The 17,559-nt window shown below is 30.7% G+C and overlaps 1 protein-coding gene across 1 annotated transcript in view; it reads left to right on the top strand.

Annotated features, from left to right (window-relative positions):
* LOC117168943 overlaps positions 1–17,559 on the top strand; it is an 81,245-nt gene that overhangs the window by 20,805 nt on the left and 42,881 nt on the right. Inside the window, exons 3-4 of the mRNA XM_033354936.1 lie at positions 2,725–2,886; positions 2,955–3,192. Coding sequence (XP_033210827.1) covers positions 2,725–2,886; positions 2,955–3,192 — 400 coding nt within the window. The remainder of the gene's footprint in view (positions 1–2,724; positions 2,887–2,954; positions 3,193–17,559) is intronic.

Raw genomic sequence — 17,559 nt, 5'->3', positions numbered from 1 at the left:
TATAAAAAATAATTATTGAATAATGACTAATTACCTATAAATATATTAATTGTGTTTTCACTGCAGTTCCAGCTCTCCATTCTCTGCATATAGGAGCACGAGCACGACCCTGCTCCTGCCGTGTGTCCTTGAATGAATTTCAGGAGTGAATGTCAGAACTGAAAAATAAAGATTTAGTTTCAAATTAATAAATACAATTCAAGTTGATCCTAAATCGATTAATCCGAGAATTAACAGTGATTACTGAAATAATTATAATCTACTTCAAACTAACATTAACCTCAAAAAGATTAGAATTAAATGTCTTAAATCTCACATAACATATGGAAAATATTAACATCACAATTACGTATTTAAAACAGGTACTTACAGAATAAAATATTTTCCATTAATCCTCAATAAATGCACTCACTTTACACGGAAATCTTGAGTAAAAACATTTTTTTACAGAAAGCACCAAGAGTTCTACGAATTCTATATGCTAGAAAACTAGCGATACCCTTTAATTTTTCACGTGCATGATTGACGCGCAAAAATCAAGGAATTGACCATATGCAATGGCCTATCTGCTCCTTCGTGGATGGTCGAAATGAGTGAAAACAATATGTGCGGATTCACCATGCCGAAAAAGATACCTTAGTTATCCCTGATGGTGAGCCTGATGTTCTTATAAGAGTCAGACTGGCGATAAAATAAGAGTCTTTTTAACCATGTCGAAAAAAATTTCGAAGGACCGTTCGACCATGTAAAAAGACTTTCTGGCTCTCTAAATTTTGACCATACAACTTTGACCATCCATTTTTCTCCGTGAGGTTCTGAATATTAAAAATGATTATCTCGTACGTTACAAATCCTATGTTTATCTCTATTCCATTGCTAGAGTAATTTTTATTAGACTGAACGAAATTTTTTTTATTTAAAATACTTTTTATTCCTTTCATAATACCAATGACAAGAAGCTTTCACTTCATTTAAATTTGAATTTTTCCCGATAAGAGAATTGTTGGCACCTGTAAATATATGTTTTAAAGATTAAAATAAACTGCAAAAGGGTTTCATTATAATGCAGACATTTCAAATATGCAATTTAAACAAACTAATGGGTTTTTAATGTTTTCGAGGAATGGAAGTCGAAGGTGACACAGGAGCTGATCTACCAGTATTAGAAGATTAGTGTGAATCTTCAAACATTTCTTTAGAAGAAGCAAAAGGAAGATCTTTAATAACAAGTAAAAATGGATCAATCATATGCGAATAATTGTTCCGGTAAGAAATTGTATAATATAAAATTATATAAATGAACAATCAGCAAATAGAAGCTATAAGAACGTAAGATGCAGAAATGGAAATGAGAGAAACTGACAGGATAGAACTAGAAGCTAGGGAAGTGGGAAGTACAAAAATGGATACTACAGAATACAAATTTAAAAAGTGAACAGAAAAGATGTAGAAACTGGAATAATAAGACTGCACCAAAGAGGAAAGTACAAAATTGTAAACGAAAAGACTACAATGTGCAAACATGAACGTCGAAAAAACAGAATCAGAAGGGTTAACGAGAATAAAATCTTATTTAAAAAACGTTGGAGGAAAAGAATTTAATAGATGTTTCACTATCTCAATTGATATCGATAAAGAAAGAAAGCAAGTAATAAAATTGAAAAAACAAAGAAGAAAAAAGGAAAATAAAAGTGAGGAAGAATTCGTTGAAAGTTCTATTGAAACAAGTGAAGTTTTTCCAGACTTCACAAGTGGCGAGATACAAGAAATATGCAATAAAGTTCGATTTATTTAGAAGGGGTTGAAATTTTGATTTAAATCTGTATTCAGAATTGATATTCTACATTTAAAAAAGTTGCATTGTGTTTTATATAAACAATAAAGAGTTTATATTAGGGCGACCACTTTTCTTTGCTTTTTCAGAATTAAAAACATAGCGTACTGAGTGTAGATTCTCCTAGTACTGAGGAGATTATTGCTTTGTATGCATTGATACAAGGTAAAATCTTGGTCATTTTCGCCAATTAAAAACCCTTGATGTTAATTAAAAGTGAAACAAGAAATACTGGTACGTCGTAACAATTTATTATTTTACAATTTTAGTATGTTGTATTGTCACTTGAAAATTTGTCAAATATAAAAACTACGAAAATTTTTAAAGCCAAAATCCCTTTATTATAGCCGTAGAAGATTTGTACAGCAAACCTTCGTAAGCTGTGTACTTTGTCAAAACTCACGTCTCAATTATAAAATGTTATTTACCTTGAAAGACTTTCTTCCAAAGTAATAAACTTCCTACTACTGTTGTACCGGGAATCAAAAATGTGACGTCAGGTGAATGAGTGTCCTGCCACCTCCATCATTATATCTGTAACCAATCAGCGTACGAAAAAGCCCTTCACATTTTGCCGTTTGGCCAACCCTTAGAGTTCGTTTTTCAGTTCTGCGACTCCAAAAATTCAGAAATCTTGTAACCGTCAAACAGAAAACCTGATAGGGTCGACCTCAGGCTATATTCAATCATTTTTGAAAACGAAACAGTCAAATATAGAATAAATTGTTCAACATTTGACTCATGTGTTTGGATAAATCGCTTGTGTGTTTAAAATATATTAATATTTAAACTTACTTCCTCGGTTCAATTATCCTATATTGCAATAATAGCATAGACAATATAAATATAATGAACAAGTCTCATAATTGTGTTTACTCATTTTGTTACAGATGTGCCAGCCGTTCGATTCTGCAGGATTCATTGTACAGCCTGTGATATTCATATCGGATCTGCACCCTCACAAATTACCAATATGTTCGAACATCCAAAGTTAAGAACCCTTTTGTGTTTAAAGTGTTATGAGTTTTACGGAGACGGTGATTTCGAACAAGGTGACTTTCGTTAATTTAGAAAATGTAAAAAAGGTTTGCAGTTTTTCAAGGTAGAATTTCAATTGCAGGAGACGATCAGACGGACATGTTTTGCAGATGGTGTGCCAACGGCGGCAATTTATATTGTTGCTCTCTTTGCAGTAACACATTCTGTGCGAAGTGCATCAAAAGGAATTTTGATGCTGTAGTAGCAAAGAAAATAGAGGCGGATGAAAACTGGAAGTGTTTCGTTTGCGATGAAACTGACCTTTATCCAGCAAGATCACTCTGCCGGGCAATAATCCAGCATGTTCAAACTGTATCTAGGTAAGTCGATAACGCAGGATCACAAAAAATATATCAGCAGTATCCGGAATAAGAGTATGTATTCCCGGTAGATTTTTTGTCGCTTAATCCGTAACAAAAATCTTTCTATCGCTTCAAATTTTCGAGAAAATTGAGGTTTCATTTATTTTCTTTTAAACAACGTAGTGTCTTTTCCTTACGCGCACTCGCTTACAACTCACCACGCTGGCGCGTTGTTATGAGCCATAGCGCGTATAGGAAAAACTTGTCACCGCTTAAGATAGGTAAGGGATATTTTTTTCTAATACAATCATCTTAAAGTCCAAGGTTCAAAGTTTGGTTTGAGCTCTATAAGTAGTCTCTATAACGTCAGGTTCGCAACCTACGTTGTTTAAAAAAATAACTAAAAACTCTTCTTGAAAACTTGAGGCGGTAAAAAATGTCGGATTCAGTGACAAAAAATGTACGAAGAACACATACTTTTAGTCCGGGCCCTGTTATAATTTTGGTTGTGGTCCTGTGTGATTAAGGTTTCTGGTTAATTAATGCGGTAAGAAATTCTGTTTAATAAATACAAAATTTTCAATAAAATGGTTAATAAACTTGAAAGTAGGGGGTCAATAATATCGTTTGGGCCAAGTAAAGCTAACGTTTCCCTTTCGTATGAGTTTAGTTTTTGATTACCTTGACAGGAAAAATAGTAAGGTAGAAATAGTAAAATTTTGAGATGTAAATTAATTCGGTTCAGATAATTCTCCATGTGATTGGTACTTCCGAGGTGCGAAATTATCACTGTTTCGTAATCTCAAAGCCAGATATTTGTAATCCTTGGGTCGCTCCGTGTCTTCAAGACATACGAGGATTTCGCCGCACAGTGGTCTGAAATAGGAATTTACTGTTCATAATCGCCCACAGGTCGTATTTCTTAACCGATTTAAAAGTTTTTTTTTAGAAATGCACAGCAATTAATTTTTAAGAGAATTGTGGTTTGCTTTTTTTAAATTTTGTTCACAGCAATAATATATAAACAAATACAGTGACAGAATTGAGCTGAATTGATTTTTCTGAACAAAAGAGATTCACAATTGTCTTTAAATCCATTTATATACTTTAAGCTCTATCAAACATAAACAGTATAGATTGTTTATAACAATTTAGTTACAGAAGTCTCCTAATCGGCCGTTTCCTCGTAGAAAAAAAGGTTTTTTTCTTCAATAATTATTAGAGTCACATTTATTGCGGCGACTAACCAACGAAATTAAATAAAGAATGATTTATATGATTGTTATAAACAATTTTTTAAACAAAACTATGATTTATTGTTTTTACATGCAAAAAGGACGGTTTTCCACTGAAATTATCCGACAATAAACTAACAGTGATTCCAAAATTGTATATGGGACATTAAATAATAATTTGCGTAATTGTTAATAACGATTTCTGTAGCAAACTGTTCATAGCAATAACGCTGTACTTGCGTCTTTAGAAGTCACCTATCTTTTATTTGTTTTATGCAATTTCCTGAAAAATAAATGAGGAACAAGTGAAAATAAGGTGCAATAACGCTGTACTTGCGTATTCAGAAGTCACGTATCTTTCATTTGTTTTGTACGTAACTTCATGAAAAACAAATGAAGAATAAGTGACTCTCAACCAGTGTCTCCAGAACGTGGGATTTTTCGGCCACCACCACTCTCCCATCTGGGAGCGACAAATTCAAACGTAGCGTGTCCGTGAGTTGGCTCTGCTACATGTTGCGTAGGCCAGCCTCCTGTAGAGCCGAAAATGCACGAGCCCGAGCCCCCCCCCCCCCCCCCCCCCCCCCCCCCCCCCCCCCACCTGATTTCACAATTCGTTTTCGGTGGCTAACTGACTATTTGGAGGAGTTTTTAAGTAAACTGAATTTCGCAGGGTGTCAAGAGAATGAAAGTTCTGGCAATTTTGCTATGTTCTATAATTTTAGAAAAAAAGAAGCAAATTAATTCTTATCAAGCCTTCTTGCGCAATTTTGTTGTACATTTTTTTCTTAAATTTATTTTGTTTTAAAAAATATTCTTTCAAATTAGCGTAAGTTTAAGAGATATTCAGGAATTTTGAAACGATTAGAAAATAATTAAAATTTGTAAGGATTTTTTAAGGTTTCATGAAATGAAAAATATTCTTTTAGGTTTCTACGAACAATTAATATAATTTTTTATTTTGAAAAATTGATTTAAAAAAATTCCAATACAGTTCTAACTATGTTTAAAATGACCAATAAAGAATCTGAAGATTTTAAGTAATCTTTTTCATTTTGACAAATTTCAAAGAAAATCAGGAAAAATTTAAATAATTTTTAATGATTAGAAAGCTTAGAAGGTCCGACAAGATTAGAAATAGAACTTTTTCAAGATTGGTAGGATAATTTGTAATGACTTTTTCTTTAGAAAACGTACTTTATGAGAATATTAAAAAAGGATTTAATCATGTGAAAGGATTTCCTAAAATTTAAAAGAAGACTGTAGAAGATTTAAAAGCAAAATGTTTCAATGTGGTAAGATTATAATAAATAGATCAAAATCGAGTAAATGCAAGAAATATTAAGAAGATCTGAAGAGATTCAAATCGAATTTTAAACTTAAATTCTGTTAGAAAATTAGATTTTTACAGAATTCAAACATAAACTTTAGAAACTTTACAGGAATTCCGAAAGGTTTCAAGGAGGTAAAACTATTTTTCTTATAATTCCTGGGAAAAATTTAAAAGATTATGAGTCAATTTTTTCACATCTTGAATGAAGGAACATAATTCTTATTAGGCCTTCTTGTGCAATTTTGTTGCACAATCTTTCAAATTATATGTTGCTTTAAAAATCTACTTTCAAATTTGAGAATGTTTAAGAGATATTCAGAAATTTTGAAAGGATTCAAATAAAATTAAAACTTGTAAAGTTTTTTCAAGAATTTTGTAAGTTTTCACGAAAATGATAAAATTATTTTAGGTTCCTAAAAATAATTAAAATAATTTTTTATTTCGAAAAATTAATTTTAGGAGATTATTTTAAAGCATTTCAAAACATTCAAAAATACGTCAAAAATGGTCAAAGTATCTGAAAAATATTAAAGGCAATGTTTTTTTAATTTTACAGGATAAAAAAAAATTCAGGAAAAATTTGAATAATTTTTAAAGATTAGAAAAAAAATATATTATTTTCCTAAGTAACGTGTGAAAATTTTTAATAATTTTTTTTTTTTTGTAAAATGTCTTTAAAAGAAAATTAAAGAAGAGTTTTAAACACATCAAAAAATTTCCCAAAAATTTCGAAAAATAGTGTAAAAGGTTTTAAAATCAACATTTTTTAATTCGATAGCATTACAAATTTTTTAAAAGTGCAAATAATCGAATAAATTCAATAAATATTGAGTAGAATTTTGAGATTAAAAAAGAACTTGAAGTTCAGTGGAGTTTTAGAAACGTAGGATAAACTGTTTTAAAAAACTGAAAACCCAGTCTTTAAGATCAGTCTTTAAAATTAAAACTCGAATGATTTTTTTAAATTTACTTTCAGCACATTTCTTCTCAAGCAGAATCCCCGATTTTAATCGCAAGAGGTTCAATTATTTCCAGTCAGAATAAGTAATTACATAAATTTTGAAAATTCAAAAAAGATAAATTGGAATAAGTTCAATGAGATTAAAAAAAAGTTAATTTTAATTACACATAAAATTTGTTGAATTATTTCTAAAAATTTGGAAACATTAAAAATTGTAGTATTTAAATACACTTAACATTTAAGACTTTTATGTTAAAATTTGATAAGATATAATGGATATGTATGTAAAATGAAAAAATAATAATAAAAGTCGATAAACGAAGGACTTTCAGATAATAAAAGATAATGATAGAAACTCCTTGGGAAAAAATGTAAATAATTGTTTTGGAATTAATTCTAACAGAAAATGGAAAAAAGATTACTAATCATTTTTTATTATTTCCTAAAATATCTAAAAAGTACGTAAAACACTTTGAAGCAAAATGTTGTAATTTGTGCATATTACTTAACTTTAGAAAAATTAAGGAACATAATTCTTTCATATTTGAGTAATTTTAACAGATATTCAAAAAATTGATACGATTCGAAATTAATTAAAACTTGTGAAGATTTTTAAAGGAATAATTATCATAGTTTTTTATTTCCAACAATTAATTTGAAAAGATTATTTTTAGACATTTCAAAACATTGCAAAAGATTTCAAATATTCTCAAAGCATCTGAAAAACATTAAAGTTTTTTTTTTAATTTTGCAGAATTAAAAAAAAAATCAGGAAAAATTTGAATACTTTTTAAAGATTGGAGATTGGGAGGTCTGATAAGATTTTAAAAACAGAATTATTTTTCAAATAATCGTGTGAAAGTTTTAAATAATTTTTTTTTTAAAAAGTGTACTTTAAAAAAACTTCAAGCAGATTTTTAAACACATCAATCGATTTCCTAAAATTTAAAAGAAGAGTGTAGAAGAGTTTAAAGCAAAATGCTTCAATTTGATAAGATTTAAAAGTTAAAAAAAGTAAATAATCAAGTGAATTCAGGAAGTATTTAGTAGACTTGATGATATTCAAAAAAATTTAAACTTTAGAAGTGTTTTAGAAACGCAAAATAAACTTTAGGAACTTTAAAAGAATCTCGAAAGGTTCCAGGAGAATAAACATATTTTCTTAAAATGCTTGGGAAAATTTAGAAGATTATAAGGAATTTTTTTATACATTTTAAATGATTTTTTTAATTTTTGATAAAAACTCGAGAGAGTTACCAATATCTTGAAGAATTCAAAACGTTTTAAAGAGATAAGAAATTTTCCTAATATTTTTTAAAATCTTATAAAATAAAAATTCAATGTCTTTAAAATCTCCTCGGATCTTTCCTGACACATCTGATATATTCGAAAATCTTTTTTTTTTAATTTTCTTAAAAATCTTACAATTATTATTTACATCTAAATTTATAAACAAACTAATAATACTTATTTTATTGTATATGAAATCTTTACAAAATCTTTAATGCCTTAAAATACATATCTCAAAATTACAAAATATAGCTTTTAGAATTTTATTTTAATTGTAAAAAAATTGTAATTGGAAATTGATTGTAAATAATTGTCAAATAAATCCAAGAAAATTTATGTTATGAAGAAATATTTCATGATTGTAAAAAGAGAAAAAAAAATAAAGGTAAGTTTTTCTAGCATTTTAATAACTAATAAACATATTTTTAGATTATTTTTCCTTGATTCTGGCCGAGGGTCAAACATGGTACAAAAAACCGTCGTGAAATTTCAAATAAAAACTGTACTCTCTACATTAATTTTTTTAATTAAAAATAATAATACTTTTATAAATATTGCCAAAATTTATTTATATATGATACACATTGATTTTTATTGGAAAAATTCATGTATTAATTGGTGTTTTTTAAATTTTACGATATTTGTGTACGATGTTTGACCTTAGGGAATAGATTTCAGGAATAAAATTGTAAAAATATCTCCATTAGTTAGTAAAATTCTATGAAGAATCGCCTTTCAAATTATAGTTGAAATTGAAGAAATAGATATTTCTCTTATCGTTTTTCAGCATATGATTTCTCACTAAACGTAAAGTTGATTAAAATACACTTAAAAAATAAATATAAGAAAGTTCGGAAATGCATGCAGTTTTCTGTTCAAAAAACCCCACACATTTTTTAATGAAATTCCTTTCCTCAGACATTTAAAGGAAAATTTGACAACATTTTTGTCAAATGATTAGTCTTTTGAATGAGGTCAAGTTAATAACTTTTTGTCTTTTTCTCTTAAAATCCTCACAATTGTGATTATAGCCTAAAATAGCATGAAAAGAGATGTATCCAAAAAGAACCTAGAGGATGTTAAATTTTTTATTTTATTGGATTAAAAAAAATATTAGAAAAATTCGAGTCTTTTTAAAAGATGTTTAGGACATTTAGAAGTTTGGAAGATATCAACGAATAATTGAGAAATTTTGAGAAATTTTTTCAAGTTTTTAAATATTTCTAATACGTTTAAAACAAAATAAATTCCAAACAAATATTTTTAACTTGCTACATTTTTCTGAAAATTTTAAAAAAGCATTCAAGATGTAAAAAACCTGAATTATATTGTGAATCACTTTTGTTCAGAAAAAATCAATTCAGCTATGAGAAAAACTCGTTTATAAAGAATTTGTGTATAGAAATGTTTATAAAAACAATATTTGTTAACTCATGCTAATTTTTTTGTTACAAATTATGACTCTTATGAAAAATATTAGCAACTAGCGTGAAATAAACGATTTTTTCTATGATAAAAAAACACCAATAAGAATTTGTTTATAAAAATTGTTTATAATAATTAATTTAAATATTATTAAAATTAATTATGTTCTATGAATGCATGTGCAATAATTCCGTCTGATAGTGAGTTTCTATCTGTATTTTTTCTTGATATAAATATTGACAAAGCTAAAATGGTCAATTTTGTCACTATATTTGTTTATATATTGTTGCTCTGTGAAAAAGATTAAAAATAGCAAACTACAATGCTCTTAAAAATTAATTGCTGAGCATTTCTAAAAAAAACTTTTAAATCCGTTAAGAAATATGACCTGTGGGCGATAATGAACAGTAAATTCCTATTCCAGACCACTGTGCGCCGGCCTGTCTTTGTGATTTCTTCGTTTCTTGTGACCACACATCTCACGGTCGTGAGAGGTGACCAGATCTTTCCGACTCTAAAACGGATGGCCGGTCCTTATTGCTATGAGTTTCTATCTGCGAACTTTCGTCGCAGGCCGGCGTTTCTCGCTCATGGTCCTATTTCCAAATAAAATACAATGAGAAAAATAAAAAACATCAAAATGTAAACATTTTTCAAGTTCAAAGATGATTCAATTCCAAAACTGATTATTTTTGTAAGTCTAACTATTTTTAGTGTTAATTACATGCATGCAATAATGGATAGAGTGACTTGTAAAATTGCTTATATTAAGTGCATGTGATACTTTGTCGTGTGGTCAATCGGGTACACTTCCCCCAGCTTTTTTTTACAAAAATGCAAATTTAAAAAAAACTGAATTCGGAGATGCTATAAAATATCATAACGGACGTCCACGGACTCTTTTTTGAGGGACAAAAGAAATTTATTGTGCTAAATAAAAATTGTATGCATGCGCATTATTTTCAGGTTACGTCGTTTTTCATCTCTGCCTTTCAGATAATTTGGAATTATTTATGAAATAAGCTTTGTTGGTTGCTTGCAAACAAGGTTAGTTCCGGGAGATTAGTTACTATGTTCATTTGTAGGTCCAACGTTTTCGGCCAAAAATATTGTGTAGTTTGGAAGTAACACTTGGGAGAATTGTAACACACATAACCTCGAAATAGACATGCATGTTGTTAGCAATATCAAAATTTTGTTGAAAAAAAAAAAAAACACAAAAAAAGTGTGCGTGGACGTCCGTTTGCATGTTCGCTATCATTCTCCAGATTTTGAAGACAAAATATTTCTTATCCTAGGAAAAAAGCCGGGGGAATCTAACACTGCAAAAATCGATACGAATTCCTAAGCGCTATGAAAATTAATCATATTTTGCTTAATTAAAACTTTTTTGAATTAACCTACAAAAAAGTGTGTGGGGACGTCCGTTAACATGTTCGTTATCATTTCCCATATTTTTAAGACTAAATATTTATTAGTTTAGAAAAAAGCCGGGGAACCTAGAACTGGTAAAATCGACTATTTTCTAAAGATCACATGTACTTAACAAATAATAATTATTATTTCTTAATATACATAATTTTCAGAGGAAAATCTTATGAATTTAATCAAAAACTTTTTGAATATCGATGCTATAGTATTTTCAGTAGGACCCTTTACTTCCCTTTTCCAGGTAATATCTTCGGGAAGAAAATGTTTCTTGCAGACAAACTGGCCAGCTGTTACTATATAATCTTCCCTATTCATTGCGTTCTATTTGTTGGAGCAGTGCACTTTACTAAATAAATTTTATTTTTAATCAATATTCTAGGTTCACATTGTATAAAATGTTATACAAATATCATTGTTTAAAAAAATTGTGTTTGGGTAGCCTTTCAAAGCGTAGAGCACGTAGAGTTTAATGTAGGACGCGGGAATTTGAGAAAATCCGAGAATTTTAATTTTGATACGAGGAGTGTCTTTTACTTCCTTGTAATTTATATTTTTTATTTTCCCATTTAGCTACGTGCGCTACTTTTTATTACTTAAAATTGGAATTCTTAAGAATTGTTAAAAAATTGAAGAAAGTATTTTTTAAATAAATTATAATATTGCAATCAAACAACTTACGTATGTCGCAACCCACTATGCATTGTATGTATGTTTCTATCATAAGAGATAGATGGTATCATAAGATACCATGAGCCCTCTGCACTTTTGCATCACACTTCTGCCTCTATATCTTGCACTACGCAATTCTCCTGGATATCTCTGTGGCGACACTAATCATCGCGAGCATAAGGTCACTCATATATTTTATATAGATCACCTAAAGATCTATGCTACTGGTGCCAATAACTTCAACTTGCTTTAAATATCGTCAAGGAGTACACATAAGAGATTGGCATGGACTTTGGATTGGACAAATGTGGCAAGATTAATCTGGAGAGAGGCAAGATTACTGACATTCCCGAGGACCCTAAGCTTGTGGATACAAGTGTTGTTTACAAAGATGCATTCAAGACATAACATCAATTAAGGTGTCTCTCCGAAGCAGATACAAACATTTTCTTTGACAGATTTTGTATTCAAATCTCTCTTGCCGTCCCGGTTCTACTTTACTCGTTTGGGGTGGTTCAATGGATAAAGAACGAGCTTACGGTTCCTAATGTCGCCATGCGTAAGATCATGCATATGCATTAGACCATGCATATCAGTTCGACTGTTCTACGTACAACTTACATCGATGCAAATAGCAGAGATCCTCCTAAAAATTTGCAGGAAACACGAGATAACATACTGAGCCGCATACCAGGCGGCCGAAACCCGTGACCTACATTGTGACATTGGAAGTGCATTACTGCATCTGCGTCACTTCTAAAAGCCGCAGTAAAGAAATCAGAGGCAAAAAACATGCACGGAAACCTTCTATACATGTAGAAGATCAGTCTTTGCCAAAAGAACCAACTTTTGTTTTTCTTAGATCATCAGGGCTTAATTCGGGTACAAAGGGTTTCATTTTCGCATGTCAGGACGGTGTCATTTTCACCTCAGTGTACAGTGACCGCATTGTATATCAAGAAGTTCCCAGCGATAGGTGCAGAGCGTGTCGACACATGCTGATTACCTAGTACACATACTATCTGGGTATCCCACCCACGCAGGAACTACATATCTCTACTGATAGAATGCGGCCCTAATAGTGCTTTACTACCATCTTTGTCGCTCTTACGATGCAGGACGCGACCCTGCCCTACCGAACGCTCCGAGTGAGATAGCGTCAATTTTCCGAAACGGGAAGTGCTACATTTTCTGGAACTACAATTTTTGGACAGCAGTTTTCATTGCACAATCTAGGCGTGATATTGTTCTCCCAGACTTTGAGAAAGTATATTCGTGATCGAATTCTCGGTTTGGGCTGACTATAACGTCACTGCCAAGTAGAGGGAAAAGGAGTAAAGGTATCAAGATCTTAAAAGGGAGCTGCAACGGCTGTATCCAAAATATTAGGTTATAGTTATTTCCTTGTGATCGGTGCTCTCGGAGGGGCGAAAATATCGCTAGTTCGTAACCCTAAACCCATAGCCGCGTGAGAAAAATATACCAAGGCACTTGCGAGATGGATTCAGAAAGCTGCTATCTTTGGGTCGCTTCATTTCCTCAAGACGCATAAGGGTTTCGCCGGTCTGTCGTTGTGTTTTCGTCGTGCCCTACGGCCACCTACCTATCTCGCGGTCGTTAGGCGTGGCCATACGTGACTGACCGTGGTTGTACTGAGAGCCGCACAGTAGGGCAAAAAAAGTTTACGTCGACAAATCAATTGTGAGCCTACGCTATTCATCCGTTTTAAATTTTTATTTGAATAAATGCTTTTTAAATTTCAAAAAGATTTGAGTGATTCGATTTTTTCAAATGGTTTAAAAATGTTTTATTTAACAATGAAGTGAAGAAATTTGTTAAACTTTTTCCTTGTATTATTTTCTTGACCCCTTTTTAATTCTTTATTTTACACTTCCGGAGCCTCTTCAGATAATTGACTAATTGGTATTGCAAAAGAATCAATGGTGTTTGCTCCATAAATCAGAATATTATGAACTGATTGTGGAATAAAAAACAGGTAATATTATTTTACAGACATATTGCAGTCTCGGTAGCAAACTTATGAAAGCGTTAACGGTGAATCGCTTTCTCGCTAGCTAAAATTTGCAAAATGATGTGAAAGTTTTTGAGTAACTGATTGTTCAAACCAGTTAATTTGGATATTGTGTCGTAATTCTTAAAGAATTTTCTGACCATGTTTCCTTCGTTTGTAGAACCACTTCCCTGTTTCACGGCATCCAAGATTAATTCTAGCTGAGGGTGAATTTTATTCTGAATTTACACCTTTCTTTCATTCAAAATCTTTGTGTTTATCCAATTAGATATTTTCACTTCAGCCACCAGCTAACTTACTTCATTAAGTGCTGAGGTGAAAACAATGGACCAAATGCATGGGACAAAACTTTATTTTTATAATATCTTCGTAATGAATAATAATGATTGTAATTTTATTATAGTATTAAATAATTCTTAAAAAATTAAAACTATTTTACCAATGCACTTATAGAAAAAATTAGTTTTTACAAAGATATTAGCAAAATAGGGTCAAAATTGACCGAATCCCATCCATTCGCTCCTTTCTTTTCCCTGCAGTATTAAACTAATTGAAGTTAGCTGGTGGTCAAAGTGAAAATATCTAATCTACAGACCCAGAGATTAAATGGTAAATAATACGCAATACTACCAATAAGATCTGAATACTACGTGAGTTTATTGGACTGAGAAACTATGGAAGTTGTCAATCAGAAAAAAGACACAAATTGCATTTGCTTACAACAATTGTTTAAATAATAAATAATTTTTGTCAATTTGAAAGTATCATAGCAAAGAGTCATCGAAAAGACATCCTTAGTTGATTCCATAAACAAAAATTGAGCCTATTCATTGAAATATCGCCAAACTGAATTTTTTAAATAAAAATTGTATAAAAAAAATATAAATTGTATAAAAAAGATTCATTTGCAACTTAAAAAGATGCATTTTTAATTAAGAAAGAGCAAGTTTTCAAAAAAGCAGTTAAATTTTTATTTAAATACCTCAATTTGTTACCGTAGAGTTGAATTTTCAAACAAAAAAATTATTTTTCTACCAAAAAAAGACGAATGTTCCAAAAAATACATGAATTTCCAACCAAAAAGTTGAATTTTCAACTAAATGGTTAAATTTTGATTTGCAAAATTAATTTTCGAGCCACGTGGTGTTATATTCAGGTGTAAAAAATAATAATATAACGCATAGCTTACTCCTTTTTTGAAATAGAGTGCGGAGTCCTAAATTCGATTCCTGCGAACCGAACCGAGTGTCCCTTCCCCAAGTCCTTTTGTTTGTTTACATCAGTTAACGAGTCAAGGGAAGAAAATTCTGGCCGCAATCACGTGCTTGGTTGCTTCCACTCATAATTTTTTGTGTTTTTTTTTTCGTTTTACAAGAAATAGAAAAAAAAACGTAACACCCTGCTGGGGGGGGGGGGGGGGGGCGACGATAATGTCACGGTGGACCACATGGGGATGTGACGTGCTTCGCCAAACAAATCTTTTCAAATTAATGGGGTTAGCCACCACTAAAACTTTTTATTGTGTGTCTGATAATGTATACTTTCTATACACAAAAAAATGGGAAATTACTTTTATAACGAAGAAAGTCATATAGAGTCCATCATACATGATTTAAAAAATAACGCGGGAATAAACCACCCCTGCATATTTTTAAATGTGCTAAAAGTTGCTTAATTCATAGCAGAAAAATAGAAAAAAAAGATTGTTTGCACTTGAGACAAAAATAACGGTTTTTTTTTTACAACAACAAAAATAATAGCAATGTGGGCAATATAATCGGAACAGTGTTGCACATAATTTTTCCAAACTCTAAACCCAAATACATCTAGAGATTGAACTTTTCCTGTTGTTCCTGTTGGAGTAATATTATAATTTACATTCAAAATCACTTCTTTTTTTGCAAGATAAAATTGCGTACAAAATCTACAATAATAGAATAGCTGACAATGAATAATGACTCCTATATGTAAAAATATGAAGTAAAGATGATAATATATAGTTACAACAGATCGCATACCTGAAAATTAAACAAACTTTGAAAATAATGCGCACAAGATTTAATTATAAAGGTTGATAATGTGAAACCATTTAGGGGTATTTACCCTCTTCAATGCTCCTTTTTTCTTAAAAATACATAAATACATTCATCCTCTTTTTTGTATGCAACACGTACTTTCTGCGCACTTTTTTGCTCGATTTTACTTATTTTACAATTATATATATGGGTGGAGGGTGGGGGGGGGGTACCCCCGCGTAATTTTTGTATTCATCTTGGATGGATTCTATTATACTTCCTTCGTTACAAAACTTTTTTCCAATTATTTTTGCGTATGAAAAGTACATATTATCATAGAAAACAAATAAAAAGTATTTAGGGGTAGCTACCCGCATTAATAAAAAAAAGTTTATTTTCATCTGAATTGCAAAATATATATTTTTATATTGTTTTCCAATGAATTTAGCAATTTTCATCACATTTGAAAAAAAGTAGGGGTGGTGAACCCCTGCGTAATTTTGTTGTTCATGTTGGATGAACTCTATTTTACTTCCTTCGTTATAAAACTAACATCGCAGTTTCTTGTGTATGGAAAGTATATATTATTATAGAAAAAAAAATAAAAAAGGTTTAGGGGTATCTACCCCTATTAATTAAAAAACAATGTTTGTCGTTACACTACTTTATTTTTGTCTCAAGTGAAAAATATATATTTTTAAATTTTCTCCTACGAATTTAGCAATTTTCAGCACAACTTTAAATATATTTAGGGGTGGTTTACTCCCTTCCTTTGTTTTTTGAGAAAAATTACGTTATTCATCTTTCATCACAAGGAAACTTTTCCGGTAAATTCGATAGAAATCAAATTGGTTTTTATACACAAAACTGTACAATCGACACTTAAGACCCCAATTTTTGAGGGGCTGTTTCATCCCCCTTAAAGTGTTTTCGCAGATAAAAAAATACGTTTTGCTTAGTTTTTCGATTACTACAAAATATATCAGGAAAAATCAAATCGGTGAGGGACACCGATAGGAAGTTCAACTGCTTGGTCATTTTTAGTTTTAAGTATTTGGTTGAAAACTTATTTAAGTTGTGGAAAACGTGTCTGTTTTGTTAGAAAATTAATATTGTTTGTTAAAAAATGCAAATTTTTAGTTGAAAACGAATCTGTTTTAGTTGAGGATTGAATTATTTGTTTGAAAATTCGTCTTTTAGATTCAGTTCAACTGTTTTTTATTTATAGAATAAAAGAGTGTAAAATAGGCTTTCGAAACCTCTCATGAAAAATTCAAATAGCTAAAATAGAAAGGAAGTTGCAGGCTTTTAAAAATACCTGTGCAGGCACAACTTCTTACTAGAGCACAAGAAAGGTTGTGCTAGGCGGCTCAATGCATGTACAATTTTGTGCAATAAAGAAAAATTCCAAAAACGTAAACGTTAAAAAAACCATAAACCAAAAAAATGTATTATTTTTACAAATTTTGAAAAACTAAAACTTCTGAAAAGTTGTGCTCGACAAATGCAGTCCTTATTCTCTTCAACAAAATTACGTGAGATCAACCGTGCTCATATTAAAACCCAAAGTGTACCTAAAATTAAAAAAAAATCCAAAAATAACTAAATTTCGAAAAACTAAAACTTGTGCTTCAATTGTGCTCGACAAATGCATTCTTTATTCCCTCCAACAAAATTACGTGAGATCAACCGTGCTCATATTAAAACTCAAAATGTACCTAAAACTAAAAAAACATAAAGATACAAAAATAACTAAATTTCGAAAAACTCAAACTGGTGCTGAGTTGCACTCGACAAATGCAGTCTTTATTCCCTCTAACAAAATTACGTGAGATGAACCGTTATGATATGAAAACTTGTTGGATTTTTAGTTTTTTGGGTTTTAGGTACATTTTGAGTTTTATATGAGCACGGTTGATCTCACGTAATTTTTTATTTAGAGGGAATCAAGACTGCATTTGTCGAGCACAACTCAGCACAAGTTTTATTTTTTC

The sequence above is a fragment of the Belonocnema kinseyi genome, chromosome 3 (assembly GCF_010883055.1).
Source record: "Belonocnema kinseyi isolate 2016_QV_RU_SX_M_011 chromosome 3, B_treatae_v1, whole genome shotgun sequence".
Taxonomy (NCBI): Eukaryota; Metazoa; Arthropoda; class Insecta; order Hymenoptera; family Cynipidae; genus Belonocnema; species Belonocnema kinseyi.
This window is presented reverse-complemented; position numbering and strand designations above follow the sequence as displayed.